This window comes from Lagopus muta, chromosome 3 (assembly GCF_023343835.1).
Source record: "Lagopus muta isolate bLagMut1 chromosome 3, bLagMut1 primary, whole genome shotgun sequence".
Taxonomy (NCBI): domain Eukaryota; kingdom Metazoa; phylum Chordata; class Aves; order Galliformes; family Phasianidae; genus Lagopus; species Lagopus muta.
Genome location: NC_064435.1, coordinates 8,450,106 through 8,465,924, shown reverse-complemented (window position 1 = coordinate 8,465,924; position 15,819 = coordinate 8,450,106). Strand labels below are relative to the sequence as shown.

Sequence of the window (15,819 nt, the reverse complement as noted above, 5' to 3'; positions counted from 1 at the left end):
ATCCATTACTTCAGTTTCCTTCACTGAATAGGCATTATTATTTTACTTGTTTGCTTAACTTCAAACAAACAATAAAGCAGAAAAATGGGAAGGACAAAACTGAATTTGTATTAGACTATCAGGCATTAATATTTTAATGCTTAAAAAGATGAAAACAGGATTTCTATGAGAAGTATATGTTAATATTAAAAAAGAGGGAAGGCTATAAACACATTTTTAATCAAAACATCTGTAATACAAGTACATAATGCAAGAGGACTGGCCAAAATATGTGGTGAAATATTTCGTTCATTATGAAACTCTGGAATAATTGGACCATATTTTGTCAAGCTTTATGAAACTGGAGTTTTACACTCACTTATATAGAAAAGATTGGTTTCTTTAGTATATATTCATTTTCTAAAGGTCTTTTATCTACAGTGCTATTACAAGTAACTGAAATAATCCATAATCCATGTTATATAGCTGTTGGAAGAATTTATTCTGTTTTGAAATAAAACTACTATCTTACATAACCCAAAGTTACTTAGCCTGCAATTTATGTTGCCTGTAAAATAGTATGAGTTAATTCTGGTAAAAATGTGGTCTAAGAAGTTTCCTTTTCTGATGGAATTTTTGAGGCAACTTAAGTTTTTAGGAAAACCTAAAGATGTGTTTTAATTCCTGACATTAGAAAATAATGGACGGATTAACAAAATAGGTCATGTCATTTTCAACTAGGATTTTCATATATGCATGATCAGTTGAGGAAGCAGCAGTGGGCTGGCCCACAATGATGGGTTAGCCATTATCTTTTCCATTTTCACTCAAGTCATAATGAATACACAAACACTCCATTCTGACTGAAGTAAAGCAAGTGCAGTAACAACTTCAAACCACGATTCCTTTCTGCCACAAGCCTAAAAAACAACCTTGAGGCATGCATTAGCATTTTGGGAAATAAAACCTTATAATTCCCTTAGCCAGAGCTCATGCTCCTGTGCTAGTAAGTTTGCCAGTCCTGTGTTTTTGTTACACTGTCCACTGTCACACATCTGCCTACAACAGATTTCTAAAGCTTTATGGTGCTACATGGCCATGTACTGAGTGCCACTGTCTTAGCACGCAGCATTAGCACGCATACTACAAAGATGCACAATGAACAGAGGTAAGGCTGAATAAAGAAAGAGTTGAGGAATTGTTCAGATTGCAAGTGGCGTGGGATCTGGAGGTTAAGCCATTTGTAGAGGAACTAAACTAAGCTCAGAGATGCAGAAGGGTTGAGATCCTAAATGCTTGCACGCTTCTTCAAAGAAGCTAAGCTCCCTCAACTAAACGGAAACCAAGAGGATGTTAGGATTACAGCACCTTGTTGTCCCTGAGACAATCACACATTGTGTCAGAAGCATTCTGTGTTTGACACTGCACAGGATTTCAGTGGCATATGGAGAATTCCTTTTCTGCATTCAAAATAAATATTTACACAGCATTCTATGGGCGTTCTTTACAGAAAAGCATTATGTAAACCCTAAACATCACCTGCATTATCTAATGTATCATTCCTCATAGTGGAAAGCACTGAAGGAGTGCAGTACTGCTTGATGTTTGTTTTAAGAGGAGAAAAGGATTAGAAAGTTGCTCTAATCATAGAAAATGTATGGTAGTATAAGGGTAGAAGAGGAGGTACTACATCACTTTGTTTCAAGCCAAGAATAAATACAGTAGATGATATATCCAGGAACATATTAAATATGGTGATTCAAATTTATCCATAGTGTCACTGTGATATAACTGGAATATATACAATGGCTCACTTAAAGCTGCAGGAGTTCTCTTTCTACAGGCCAAACATAAGATAGCAGGCAGCTGTCAGCCAACAACAGGACCATTCTATAGTCTGGGATCTAAAATGTATTATTTTCACCGCAAGCTATTGAAATTAGCAGGACCACAATGCTTGTTCTTTTATTTCTATCAGAATACCTAGCATTTCCTCCTCTGTGTAAGCGAGGTGGGGGAGTAGTAAACTTTACCAGTGCCAAAATAACTGGGAAACGCAAATGCCATTTGAAATGTGACACGCAGGTCTGAGACACAACTCTGATACAAGATACACGCTTTAACTCATGATGCAGTTCACAGACTTCACCAGTCTCAGGTTTTTTGAAGATCTGACTGGAAAACCTATCCAGTGAAGTCAGAAAGTTTACCTCACACTCTAATTTGCAAGCTGTGCTGACTAACTGCTGTACATACTGGCCCTGCAGAGGCAAACAAAGAAATTCAAGCAGAGAAAGATTCATCTAACTGATACAGATCATGTCTACAGCTGAGCTACTTCTCTAGGATCCCCTATAATCAATACAGAGAAATAGGTTATTCAGGGTGCAATTTGTCTTGTCTTAAATTGGCTGTCTAAAACCAGTGAACTAAATCAGGCTTGAAAATTTGTCTTCTTCTGGTTAACTAAGACCTTGGAGAGGTGTTTTCTCCATTCATAGATGATGAAATTAATTTCTCAGCAAGGATTCATGCCGTGTATTTTGCTGTATATTTTCTCTATGGTATTTCTATAATTGCAATATCTGTGTGCATGATATGAGTAAGGCAGTGTAGAACACAATGTTATCTTGTGTTTTCTTCCCATTTATAGAAAAGAAAAGAGCCATGAATCCTTCACACAGCTTGGTGGTTTTATTTCTATGCATATGGATACCTTGCAGCTTGCTAATTGACCAGTAGGCTAGTCTGATCTTTAGGGTGGTGTTAAGGGTTTCCTTTAAAATAAGAGACACATCCTGACAGAGGCAGTATAAAACATACAGATATGATATTTTGATATACAGAAGTGTGTGTTCTGCATCAATGCATTGCTGTCTACTTCACAGTGGTTTACTTCTTGAATTCAGTACTGTTTCTATGAGATATGAGCACTGACAAAATAATAAGATAGGGTCTTGTGCCTTAAGCACAAAATAACAAACAACTTTTTTTACTCAAATTCTGATGGGATAGAGCAGCATAAAGCAGTTTAAAAAAATCTTTCTCTCTCTGGGAGAAGATTACTCCACTCGAAGTAATGCAGATGTTATCAATGCAAATATTCCTTTGGAATTTCCTGACAAGACCCATTAGGGCAGCTTGGAATTGAGATTTAAAGCCTTTGCCTTCAAATCACAAGCACAGAATTTCACCCTAAAACTCTAGATTGTCTTTTCTGCCTCTTAAGGAACTTCAAAGAAATATGCCAATATCATTCCTGAGCACTTCTCGTTTTCCATTCTTCATAATGTCCTTAACAATATGCTTTAACTTTTGGTTAGTTCCAGAAAGGTCGGGCAGTTGTACTTTCAAGGTCCTTTCCAACTGAACCACTCTAGTTAATCTATACAGTATCTGTAGAATCGATGCTTTTCCAGACCAAGACTCCATGTCATATCATTCTGTGTGCCTAGCAAACTTAAAGCTGCATCATAAGAGCACAAAACATAGATGATAAGGAACTGCATCTGTGGTAAAGGAAGATCATTCAGACTTCTCTGTAAGTTGTCTGTAAGTCTTTATGCACAAAAGCAATTATTGTATCTGAACGAAGATTACTTCCATCTGAACAAAAGCTACTATGTGTATAAAAACTGAATTGAAAAATGAGCATGAGGACAGCTAGTTCTCAAGTATTGCAGTTCATGGAATGCATTGAACTGTCTCTGTTACAAGAAAAGGACCTTTGAGTTATACCTTCACATACAAGTTTTTAACCAATTAAGGTGTTCTACACTTCCATTCTAGTGACTTGTATCTCAGTACTAACTTTTTCATTTAAACTCCTGCAAATTTCTAAGCTTCTTAGAAGTCTGCTAACACGAAAGGGAAATAAAAGCTTGTGGGAGCAGAATCAGAAGGAACTTCTCTGTAGTTACACACTCCACATTCTATGAAGAATAACACAAAAGATATACATATATTTCTTACTATGCAAGCAATTCCATTTAATAAAAAACATATCCAGAAAATGCTTACCAATTTTTGGAATTAGGTTATTCTGAAGATAGAGAATTTTCAAATCCCGACACCATTTGTCAAGGTATTCTAATTTTTCTATTTCTTGCTGATGTAAAGAGATTTCTTCCAGTGAAAAAATTTCACAGTTATTATGTTCTGCACGTCTTCTAACAAGATCTTCAGTGACTGAAAAAATAGTTGAGGTCATTGGAAAATATCTCCACTATTTGAATTATGAACAATTTTTTAGATCATTAAAATCTTTTGTTCCGTCATACTAAACAGATACTTGGGACAAGTATCAACAAAAAGAAATTCTGCTATAAAAGACAAGTGTCAAGCAACTTCAGCTCATCCTGCTACAGTGAGAATAATTTGTAAAACGCAGTTAAGCCACCTCCAACATTTAGAAAAATCCATATGAAAACTGTGGAATCTTCCATAAAAGTGTAGAGCAAACCTTGCTTGGGGCAAAGCTATAACTAATTCATGCTTATAAACGTTTGTGTTGGGATGATATGTAATCCTGCGTATTTTGTAGACACCAGCAGTTCATTAGCAGCAAGCAGAAGAGTTTCATTGGCTGAAAGATGCTAGAAACCTGGCTTCAAGAATTTTCATTTAGCAATGTTTAGTGCAAGGCAATCTTTCAGTCAGTTAAAAGGATCTGTATGATGAAGATAAAGAAATTCTGTGAGAACTAGTGCTCACTCTTGAGCTAGATGTGATTACTTTGTTTCCAGTCCACTGCACCAAAAAAGGCACTTGCATTTTCATCTCCTTGATAAACAGTCAACTCCAGTGAAGTACTGATTAAAAACATGACTTTTAGGAAATAAGCATAGAATCTTACTCATATTTTAAAAACTTATAGAAGCCTAGCAAGCCTTTCAAAAATACTCTGAAGAAAAATAATAAAAAAAGAAATATATATAAATACAGAGATTTATGAAAACCAATTGGTCCTAGCATGCATTTATTACATTCTTTCACTGCTTCTTTATCTCAGGGAGGTTTTGATAAATGCTCTGTCTTTATTATTGGTCCTGGAACAGCTGCACACACTCACATGAACAGAGCTGCTAAAAGCCTGGTGATCTGTGCACCGGTGTGGCGCAGTCTTGTGTGTGTCAGCACAGCTCCTCTATCCACAGCCTTTAGGAAAGAGGCAAAATAAGTTTTGCACATTACATTTTCTTTTCTGCAAATAAGCAGAGTTCAGTTTCCCTTCTTTCACACAAATTTTATCTAATTTAGATTTATGTCACATTTACAGATATATGGAATTATTTATCAGTGATGCTGGTATTGATGCAAGAGTGGATCCTGTCTGCATAGGAAGCATGTTGGGAAAGGTGAGCCCATCCCCTTGAATCACTGTGGGTAGGTTTGCTGCATCTGAAAAACCATCTTCTGTTCAACAGCAAATTGATTAAAGCTGATTAAATTATTAGAGAAAATATGGCAATAATCATGACTAAATAGTATTTACAGAAAATACGAAAAATATCAGCATTCTAATAACTTACTTTGCAAGCATGCTGGAAATTGCAGAAAAGAATGACCTTCTTTCCAATGTGTCTAGTGTCAGATCTTGCAGTGACAGTATTTCCAGTGCAAACAGGTGCTTTTGAGCAAGAAAACAGTATCCCAGGATCTGCACACTTACACATTGGAGACATCTGCACTTGCTATACCTTTATAGAAAAAAAGAAGTGACACAAACTATTCTGGACAGTTTTATTACAGCCAGATTTCCATTTGCTGATGATTGTGGCAGGAAGTATGCAGAAACACTCATTTTCGATACATGGTATGCAAGGCAGAGACAACCACTCCAACAGAATCTATTTCTGGGTTCTTCTGTGGGAACGGAGTGAACATTTAACACTCTGTATGCTACCTATATATTTAAGGGGAGTAAAGGAAACAAACTTGCAGAAGAAAACAATAAATATTGAGGTAAGGGTATAAGGAATGAGGAGCAAGTGCGGGGAGAGGGAATATGGTACTAGGGAGTGGGGAAAGGAGGTATGGGGCCGGAGGTGAGACGGAAGGCTGTGTGACACTCACTCCGCACCATGGCTGCCCGCAGCTCCCGCCGCCGCCATTACAGGACGCCCCGCGCAGCCATGGCAACGTGCAGGGCGCTGCTGGGCCGCCCGCTTGCGTCGCTCTCCTCAGCGTGGCCTCAGCTCCGCCCGTGTCTACAAAAGCTGGAAACGCCGGCACCATTTGTACTCCAAAATGACGATGTTTATGAGTCTGTCAGTCCTGACACTTTCCTTTGGCATTCAGATATGAAATAGCTTCCTCAGGCTGTCTTCTGTCTATCCACTGTGTGATCTCCTTGTCACCCCATTTGCCCACCATAGTGCTTGCAGCAAGCACTGCTGTCCTTCACCTTTTAGCTGAGATTGTCCCAGCTAAAAAAACTCTTCCCACACTATTTAAGGCATGAATCTGCTCAGAGAGCTGTGTGAAATGTGCCATGCTGTGTACACAGTTATCACAGCCCCCTGCAGTGTTCTGTGGACTCTCACTTGTCATTACCATACTTAAACTTCACATTCAATGCCTACCTTGCAACCAACCTGGTGTGTCAGAGTTGTGGCTGGAGGTCTCGGTGACATCAATTCTCATGTATGGGATTTCCTACTTTGCAGTGAACATAATATAATGTTGCTTCATGTGCTTGATTAAGCAAGTTCCCAACTGGCAAAGTTACAGCAACCTAAACCTTGAAGGAAGTGGAGGGGATGACGTGCTTCAAAACATCACAGAGTCCTTCACCTAATCCTGATATGATGACAACCATTACAAATCAGCAATGAACTAATTACAGGTTTATGTATTCTGTTCATTGCCACATCATTCCTTGGTCACAATCTTATAGAAGCCACAATTGGTGACTCCAAAACTTCAGGTGCAGAACATAAACTGGTACAATTGTAACCAAATCAAGGTGTAAACATCAGGAAAGTCAGCACGCACCACAAAACATTTAGTTAACCACAACGTAACGGTTCAACCAAGCCTAAAGCTCATCTATTATCAGAAAAATCGCATACATTAGAAAAGTTTAAGAAAGGATTTATTTGCTTGTTTTTAAATCTTCATTTACTAAGTCTCTTAGCTGGGATGTAATCCATTAAAAAATACAAATCACAGTGTAACTTTCTAATTCTGTTGCTATTTAGGGGGTGTTAGGAGAAAGGTGTCGTGGAGTTAAAGCTACCGAGTTTTGTGGAGGTAATGAGACACAAAGGAGCAAAGTGAAGTTGACGCACTTTGGTTTGTAAGTCCCTGGCATTTGTCCCTGTCTGACTGGACATAGCCCACTAACGCTGAGGACAAAGATTCAGACAGAGCTGGTTGGACGGCACCATCTCATGGCTACAAAGCCACAGAAACGAAAGCTGGGGGCAAGGCCTTTTGCTTCTACTCATTTATTTCATGTCACACTGCAGGCTCCTTCCAATAATAGCTTTTACAGCTGTGACTTTTACTAGAACTATTAATTTCTGACTTGAGATTACAGCTCACATTCAAGGTAATTGATAATAAGAAGAAAAATCTCATTCTTTCTACATCCAATATTTTAAGTGCTGTGTCTACACTGCATTGCACAGAAATACACAAATTGTTATTCTAAAACCCTGTTGTTTTTGGTTTTTTTTTTTTGGTTTTTTTTTGTTTTTTTCATGGCTCTAGAATTGCACACTGTTACTTTCTCATGCTCTCAATAAGCCATAAAGACCAGTTGTGTGTATGAAGGGATGATGCTGAGATTGGGAAAAACAGAGGAGATTTTTTTTTGTCATTTTTTTTTTCTCATTCATTTCTCATCATTTCTCTGAATGAATTTTGTGAAATCATAGAATTGTTTAAAGGACCTTTAAAGATCATCTAGTCCAACTTCCCAACATTGAACAGGAACACCTACAGCTAGATCAGACTGCTCAGAGCCACATCCAGACTTTCTCCAGGACTCCTCTCAGGACATCCTGTTTTAGTGCCTCACTACCATTATTGTAAGAAGTTTTTCCCTATATCCAATTTAATCTCCTTTCTTTTAGTCTGAAACCATTTCCCCCTGTCCTGTCACAACAAACCCTGCTAAAGCGCCTGTTGCCTTCTTTCTTACAGCCCCTCTTCAGATACTGAAAGGCTGCTGTCAGGTTTCCCTGTAGTCTTCTCCAGGCTGAACATCCCAACCTCTCTCAGCTTGTCATTTTAGGAAAGGTGCTCTATCCTCTGGATTATTTTTGTGACCCTCCCCCAGCTGTGCTTTAACAGGTCCACTCTCTGAGAGACTGAGGACTCTGAAAATTTCAATTTATAGTAATGGAATTTTTCTTGTTTTCAGTCTTTCTTGCCTGTGACAGCAAGTGGTAAGTTATCCCCCTGTCCCTCCTTCAACCCACGTGCTTTCTCATCCTATATTCTCCTGTTCTGTTGCAGAGGAGGAGTAAGGATGGCTGGGTGGGAGTCTGGCTGCTAGCCAAGACTAACATGGCACAGCAAGAAATGGAAATGGGCGATTGCAAAGAGATGTTCTTGCAGAAGCTTTGTGGGAGGGCTGAAACAGATTTCTTGAGGATATTTCATATCATAATGTAAATAAATTACCAGTAATCTATGTTTATATGTGTCCAGAAAGGCTACTTTATGGAAGTTATGGTAGATACTCTCCTTTATCTATACAACATTGTTTTCCATTTTAGTTTTCTCTTATTATCTCATTCATGCAGTAATCTTGTTGAAATTCGACTGAGAGCTGCCAGGTCTGTCAGCTTTACAGGAGCAATACTGCAGGGATGCTGCAGCTCCATGCCCGTAGTTCCAGCCAGCAGTGAGCCTGAGCATGTATTCCCAGCAGGCACAGAGCAAAACATGTGCCCAGCTCCTGGGCCACCCGAGCTATTTGCTTTGTGGAGACTCCTGCTGATGCTGAAGCACCCTCACTCACTCCAGTTGTCCTGGTCCCATTCCAGTTGCTGCACTCAGACCCTCATACACACACATGCATACCAAACAGAGAGGCTTTTACCTAGAAAGAGTTAGAAATGGGGTTTAATAAGGAGATAGGACAGACTGCTCTGATGAGGCACAAGATACGTATAGCAGACAAGTGTATCAAACCACAACCGCCCTTACAAGCCCCTTTATCTTCTTAGTCCCTGTTTTCCTATGCCTGCTCCTTCCCAAATCATGTTAATCCTCCTTTTATCCTGTAATTGCACAGAATGTCTTGTGCAATCCCAAGATGCTATGTGCCATAATGTACATCATAACCTGGGCAGTGCTTCCTGCCAGGTCAAAATATAATGTGGAAGTGAAATCCTATGTAGACTCTGAAGTGACTTCTGCATTCATTTATTTTCAAATACAAGTCTAAACTTTATGTTTACCTACATGAGTATTATTGTGTTCACTATTTTCATGCAGTTATTTGTACTAGTTGTGCACTAAGAACTTCAAGTAACATTCATTCTCAGCATGAGACAATGTCCATGATAGAGCTAATGTCCACACTGCAAACAGGAGAATGGAGTTGAGAAAGAAGAAAAAGTGTCCCATCTGGAGTTTATTCCCTGAATAAATTCACTTTACTGCTTTAATACATTTACAAGTTTATTTGTTACACACATAAAGCAATGCAATATAAAATACTCATTCCACAGCAGAACAAAATTAGCTTTATAGCATTACTGCAGTGCATCAAATGTATCCTGAATACATGCAGCATATACTCATGTAAAGTGCTGTAACCCTAGCAAATTGATTTCCATGAACAAATCTTAACTATTAAAATGTCGCATATCAGAGTCTGAGATGGAAATCAGCTGATTGATACCTACTCAGAATCTGGAACTATGTCTTTTTCTTTCTTTCCTATTTAATTATTGTGGTTTCTGTTGTTGTTATTACTGTAATTATCATTACATGCTATGTTGCTAACAGTTACATAGTAACTAACAAAATTAGGTTTTTATCTTCACCCCAGAGTACCAATAAATCCCGTCCTAACAGCACACAGCCTACAGGACAGGTCAGAAAATGACAAATAACAAATGTATTGAAATATATGCAATCCCCAATAATCACCTGCATTACTGATGACAGATACAGGAAAAATATGTGAAAAAGAACAACTTTACAGGTATGTAAATGATAGGACAAGCAAAAGGCAGCATGATAAATGTACAAAACCAATAATTTAAAAGGAAATAAGAGTTTTGCACCGTATATATTAAAATACACAACAGTGTTTACAAACTGCTGCAGCTAATTCATCAAAAAAAATTAAAAAAAATACATCAAGGAACATATTCTGCAGAAATGGACTGAATGACCATGCCTATTATCTGCATCATTTAACACCACTTAAGTCAAGTTGTTAATCTTAGTCCATGTGGCTGGACTTCTGTATGCATTACTTTCAGGACAAATACTAAGCAGGCTTGGTCACACACTAGCAATATTATAAGCTATTATCATTCTGCTTGCCACTGTTCTCTTCAACACAAACATACTCACTATTAAGCACTATGTGATATGTACTCAAGAATGCCCTTGGAATTCAGCTGAACACAGCAAGAAATAAAAGGCATAGGGGTTATAAATCTCAATCTTGAGTTTCTTCTCCGATTTTTTTTTTTATTTAAATAAGGTGCTATACTAAAGCTGAATCAGGATTTAATCGCCAAGGACAAAAATAAAATTGTAGTAGTCCTCTCTGTTTGTAGATGTATCTGTTAATCAACAAATTAAAAACGGTTTGATTTTACTAGAATTACTGTTCACAATTATCCTAGGCTTGATTCTCTAGTTAACAGAAGTTGCAAATTCTAATTATCTCTGACAGCCTGGGTTTAAACATTTAGGCTAGAAAATGTTTTCTTCAGTTTTTCATCAGATAAATTTTGGATTCAGTTTATCTGTTGATAGGATTGAACATACCATACCGCTGTACTTCTTTTCAGGAAACTGTTTTCCTCAATTACTTTTCTGCCCTTTGGAATATATAAAGGAACAGCCGAAACATAAGCAGTCTCATAACTGAACAGAACTTTGTTAATTCAACTCTGAGGAATATTGCAGAGGGCATCTCTTAGCAGATCCCACACATCTTATTTTAGCCCTTGAACTTTGATTGCAAAACTGTTCCAGAACTTCCCCCTCTCCTGATCAGAACACTTGTAGTTTACAGCTTATATTTTTTTCGCAGACAGAGTATAGCAGTTCACGCTACACCAAATTTTTGGCAAGCTACATCGGCTTTTTCTTCACTTGCTCTTGTATCTCCACTAATTTACAATGAGCTTAAGCTTTCCTGCTTCTCAGCATATCACTTCTGTAACTACAAGGGTAGTTGCAGTCCTAGATTTTTTACCAGTACAGGATGTTATTTTTTCAGTTTATTCTTTCAGGAAATTATTTAAACATAAAAGATCTTTTAATCTTTTCTTTTTAAATGTACTTTGTAAAGGACCTGATATATCCAGAAATAAAATTGCTAACAAAAAATATTTATAAATAGTATGCAATGATACCCTCAGTTGTCTCTATAGTTAAAGAAAATAAAGCAGAATGAAATGGACTAAAGTACTTACGTGCAGTAAGTACAAATAAATAGCAGAGAGAATAAGTATTTTAATACTGTATTAGCTACCTACACAATGCATAAGTCTTAAGAAAAAAAATGTTCACCTTTTATTGCAACTACAAAACTGGATCTTGCTATATCAGACAGTCTCCATTCACAAAAGATCAATGTAATGCACTGAGCAAATGTAAATTACTGTCCAAAAATTTTAATTTCGGTGAAATTTCCCTGCCTGAGCTCTTTATGCTTCACTTCAAAATATAACCAGCATATAGTTATTTACCATTTGAAAGAGAAATGTTTGTATTACATTACTGAACGTACATTTTTCTTCATTGCCACACTTTGGATTTTTGGTGCTAGAAATACAGCTATAGTCTGCTTGATCTTGACTTAGGCAGAGTTGGACAGACAGTGGTGTTTGAGTTTTGTTCATTCCTCTACCAGCACCCTTACTGTATGCTTTTCTGTGACAGTTTTGAAATCGCAGTCATTGTGGCTGCCAACCTGATTGTACTCAGCTGGCAATACTACTTGCACAGCCACTATCTCACATCTGATGTACCAGCTGGGGCTATATGCTAATGTCACTTTTAGCACAGCAGAGGAGAAGCAGATGAGAAGCAATGCTAGTTATAGAATGATCTGGTGGGCAACAGCATGCTCACGTATCATCGTTCTGTTGTACAAGAACATGAAACCCATGCCATCCTAGCTAAACTAGCATAAAGGGAGATATTTGAAGAAGCAAATTATCAAATGTTTGGCTTCAGAAGATAGTGGTTTTTGGTTGCCCACAGGATCTATGTATGATTTAGTCTCTGTGGTGTCAAAGATCCAACTTGAAAAATCAGGCTCAGCATTTCCAAAGCATAGTTAATAGCTGCAGGTATTGTATTTTTTTTTTTTCTAAAGCCAGGTAGAATTTCAATATTTAATGAATTTCATCATTGCTTTTCCACATTCTGATTGCCAGTTTTCTGAAGAGTCCTTAACTTCTAATAATTAGGCACTAATTTCACACCCATTAATGTTTATGTTTTCTTATGTTTCCTTCTTCTTTTTCTCTCTTTTCATGGTGCTCAGGATAATGGTATGATGGCCAAAAGGAAATGTGCACATGATACAGTAATGCTTCTGAAATATGTTACTACTAAGTCTCTACCCAAACCAACTGTGTTTACTAGCATATCATTACAATAAATTAATATATATGAAGCATTTGAAGACATCAGCTGCTTACCAAGTGCAAAATTAATGAGGATTGCAAAACACTTACAATCAGTCGACCATCAAAGTGCTTACAGGACCCCATCTTTATGTAGTACCTCGTTGACATAAGAGACTAGAGGTCTCTGGTTTTGCATGACTGATTGCAGATGATCACCAAGAAATGTGACATCACACAGAATAAAATAAAATAAAAATAAAAAATAATAAAAAATAATAAAAAATAAGCTAAAATAGTTTGTATTTTAAAGGAAAAACACAAAAAATTGTTATTATTTCAAACCTGAAAAGCTTGGAACGGCTAGGAAAGCACCTCCAGCACCCACTGCAAGGCAGCAAGAGAGCGCCCCCCCCCCCCCCCACCAGGAAGGGCCAGATTCCATGACTGCTGTAATGTACAGGGATAGGTACCTGGGATTGGGGCAGTGACACTTTAATGCCCTGTACACTACATGATGTCTGGAGGGACCATTTTCTGTTCTTTACTCATGGATGTTAACAAGTGTGTGACCTCAAATGAATATTAGCTCTTTAAGAAGTTTATGTTAATTAATAAAATCTTCTGTGTTCACTTGTCATAAAAACAAACATTCTAGCTACGTCTGAAATAAGGCAGCTTTTTCTTTTTCCTTAATTGAAATCAGGTGTCTTCCAGTAAACCTTGAGGAGAATGAGCTGAAGGGAGTTCGCAGGGATGGAGTGAAAATTGGGAAAAGCCTGGCTGATGTTGATCCAGTGCAAATCGATAGTTCGGTGAGTGGTTTAATTTGCTGCGTCAGTGTTTGTGAAGGCTGTCAGTAATGGGCCATCTGCAGCTATGCTTGATGGTTTTCTGTCAAGCAACTTCAGCAACAGCCCAGAACATTTCCTTGTTGCTGATGTATAACTTCTGGTGACACCATCATCCAAATTGCTAACTTTGTTAACAACGTGTGTTCTGTTGAATTGATCTTCAGGTGCGATTTGATGCCGTGGGTGGTCTTTCTGACCACATTGCAGCTTTAAAGGAAATGATCTTTTTCCCCCTGCTGTATCCGGAGGTGTTTGAGAGATTCAAAATTCACCCTCCAAGGTAACTGATAGAAACTATTAGCTTCTCTTCACAATGTTTTTTTTTTTTCCTATCTGAATCGTTTTTTATTGCAGAGGATGTCTGTTCTATGGTCCACCAGGAACTGGAAAGACCCTGGTTGCACGAGCCCTTGCGAATGAGTGCAGCCAGGGGAACAGGAGAGTGGCTTTTTTCATGAGGAAAGGTGCAGACTGCCTTAGCGAATGGGTCGGAGAGTCTGAAAGGCAACTTCGTTTATTATTTGATCAGGTAAGATTGAAATATGCAGTATATTCCATTCCCAGTTGAAACTGTGATTTTCTGTGATTAACATTATTAAGAGCATCCTCTTTTGGGTACTTCGTTAGGGTTGTTGGTGGCTTTTTTCCCCACTGAAATAGGAATGTCAGCGTTTGCTTTTTCAGTGCCTCCATAGTTTGGATCAGAGACTTGAAATGGGAAAAGATCAAAATGAGAGAAGCTTTCAAAGCAAAAAAATTTCCTCCCACCAGAACAGCCGCAGAGAAGGCTGCAAGAGGCAAGAGATGATGGCTTTAGGTCAGAGGGAAACAGATGCTGTCTGAGAGCAGGGTTCTTTAAATTCATAGAGGAGGCTTGCTTCCACAACCTGTAATTGAATTAAGTTCTGCTTGTTCTTTATGGCTGCCAAATAGCTGTAACAACTACTGGAATGATTTGTTTCCTGTCACCTGGTCACGGTAGGTTGATGTAGACTGATGCTTTCTGTTACTTATGTCAGATACTCCAAGTCAACAAGTAGAGATCCCTGATGTTACGCTAAAACAAATCTAGTTGCAGTGACATGCCAACCATAATGTCTTTCATGTGTTTTCTCTTTAAACAGTGCTGTTTTACACTTACAGTATTACTGATTTTCACTCTAGGCATATCGCATGAGGCCTTCGATTATTTTCTTTGATGAGATTGATGGTCTTGCTCCTGTCCGGTCCAGTAAGCAAGACCAGATTCATAGGTATTATGTTTTCTATGTCTACGTAGAATCTGCTGGGAGTGGGAGGGGCGATGATGACCACTTTGTATTCCTCATTAATTTATCCTGAAAACTTGTAGCTCAGTGCTCCTAAACTTGAGATTATTTGAGACAACAGCTGAAAACAATTCACTTGCTCAATACTAGCACAAGGTCTGTGTTACCTTACCTATTTTTGTCTGTCTTAAAATGAGTCACTGATGAGCATCATCAACAGAATTGTGTCCTTTTTTGAGGACTCACTGGAGAAAGTAATAGAATCAAAGAATTGCTCAGGTGGGAGAAGACCTTTGAGATCATAAAGTCCCAACACAACCTAATTATACTACCCTAACTAACAACCCATAGCAAAATCAAGTCCCTGAGCACCACATTCAAATGGTTTTTAAACACGTTCAGGGATGAGCACTCGTGCATGCGGAAAGCCGCGGGTGGAAGAAGCTGACAGTCGGGCGCTAACTTAGCGGGCACCGCCGCGGGCCCGGACCGGCCTCCGCCGGGTGCCGCCGCCGACGAGGGAGGCAGAGGCACGGCTGCCGCTGCCCGTCCTCCCCGCGCGGCCGCCCCGGGGCAACGAGGCGCCGGGAGGATGCGAGTGCGCGCCGCGGGCGGCGGCGAGGCGAGGGCGCGGGCGGAGTTGGGAGTTCCCGGCTCGGCCGCCGCCCCCCCCGCCCCAAAAGTAGTGCAGTAGTTTGTGAGACGCAAGATGGCGGCGCGGGCTTGCACTGAAGAAGGACCAGATCCACCCGAGAGTGCTGAGGGAACTGGCGGAGGTGATAGCCGAGCCGCTTTCCATCATCTATCAGCGCTCCTTGTTGACTGGTGACCACATTTGACCACATTCAAATGGTTTTTAAACACGTTCAGGGATGGAGACTCAGCTCCTCCCTAGGGAGCCTATTCCAGCGCTTTACAACCCTTTCAGTAAAGATA

The 15,819-nt window shown here is 39.0% G+C and overlaps 1 protein-coding gene across 8 annotated transcripts in view; it reads right to left on the bottom strand.

Annotated features, from left to right (window-relative positions):
- DNAAF11 (dynein axonemal assembly factor 11) overlaps nt 1-15,819 on the bottom strand; it is a 348,016-nt gene that overhangs the window by 326,238 nt on the left and 5,959 nt on the right. For 7 of the 8 annotated variants that reach the window (XR_007376059.1, XM_048940329.1, XM_048940323.1 and 4 more), the window contains exons 4-5: nt 6,055-6,197; nt 4,000-4,167 (exon numbers count right to left, since the gene is read on the bottom strand). Coding sequence is in view for 7 of the 8 variants with exons in the window: in XM_048940329.1 (XP_048796286.1) it covers nt 4,000-4,167; nt 6,055-6,064 (178 nt within the window). In the remaining variant the exon portion in view is untranslated. Of the gene's footprint in view, nt 1-3,999; nt 4,168-4,834; nt 5,495-6,054; nt 6,198-15,819 lie in introns of those variants that run through there. The other variant, XM_048940328.1, reaches the window with a different exon arrangement.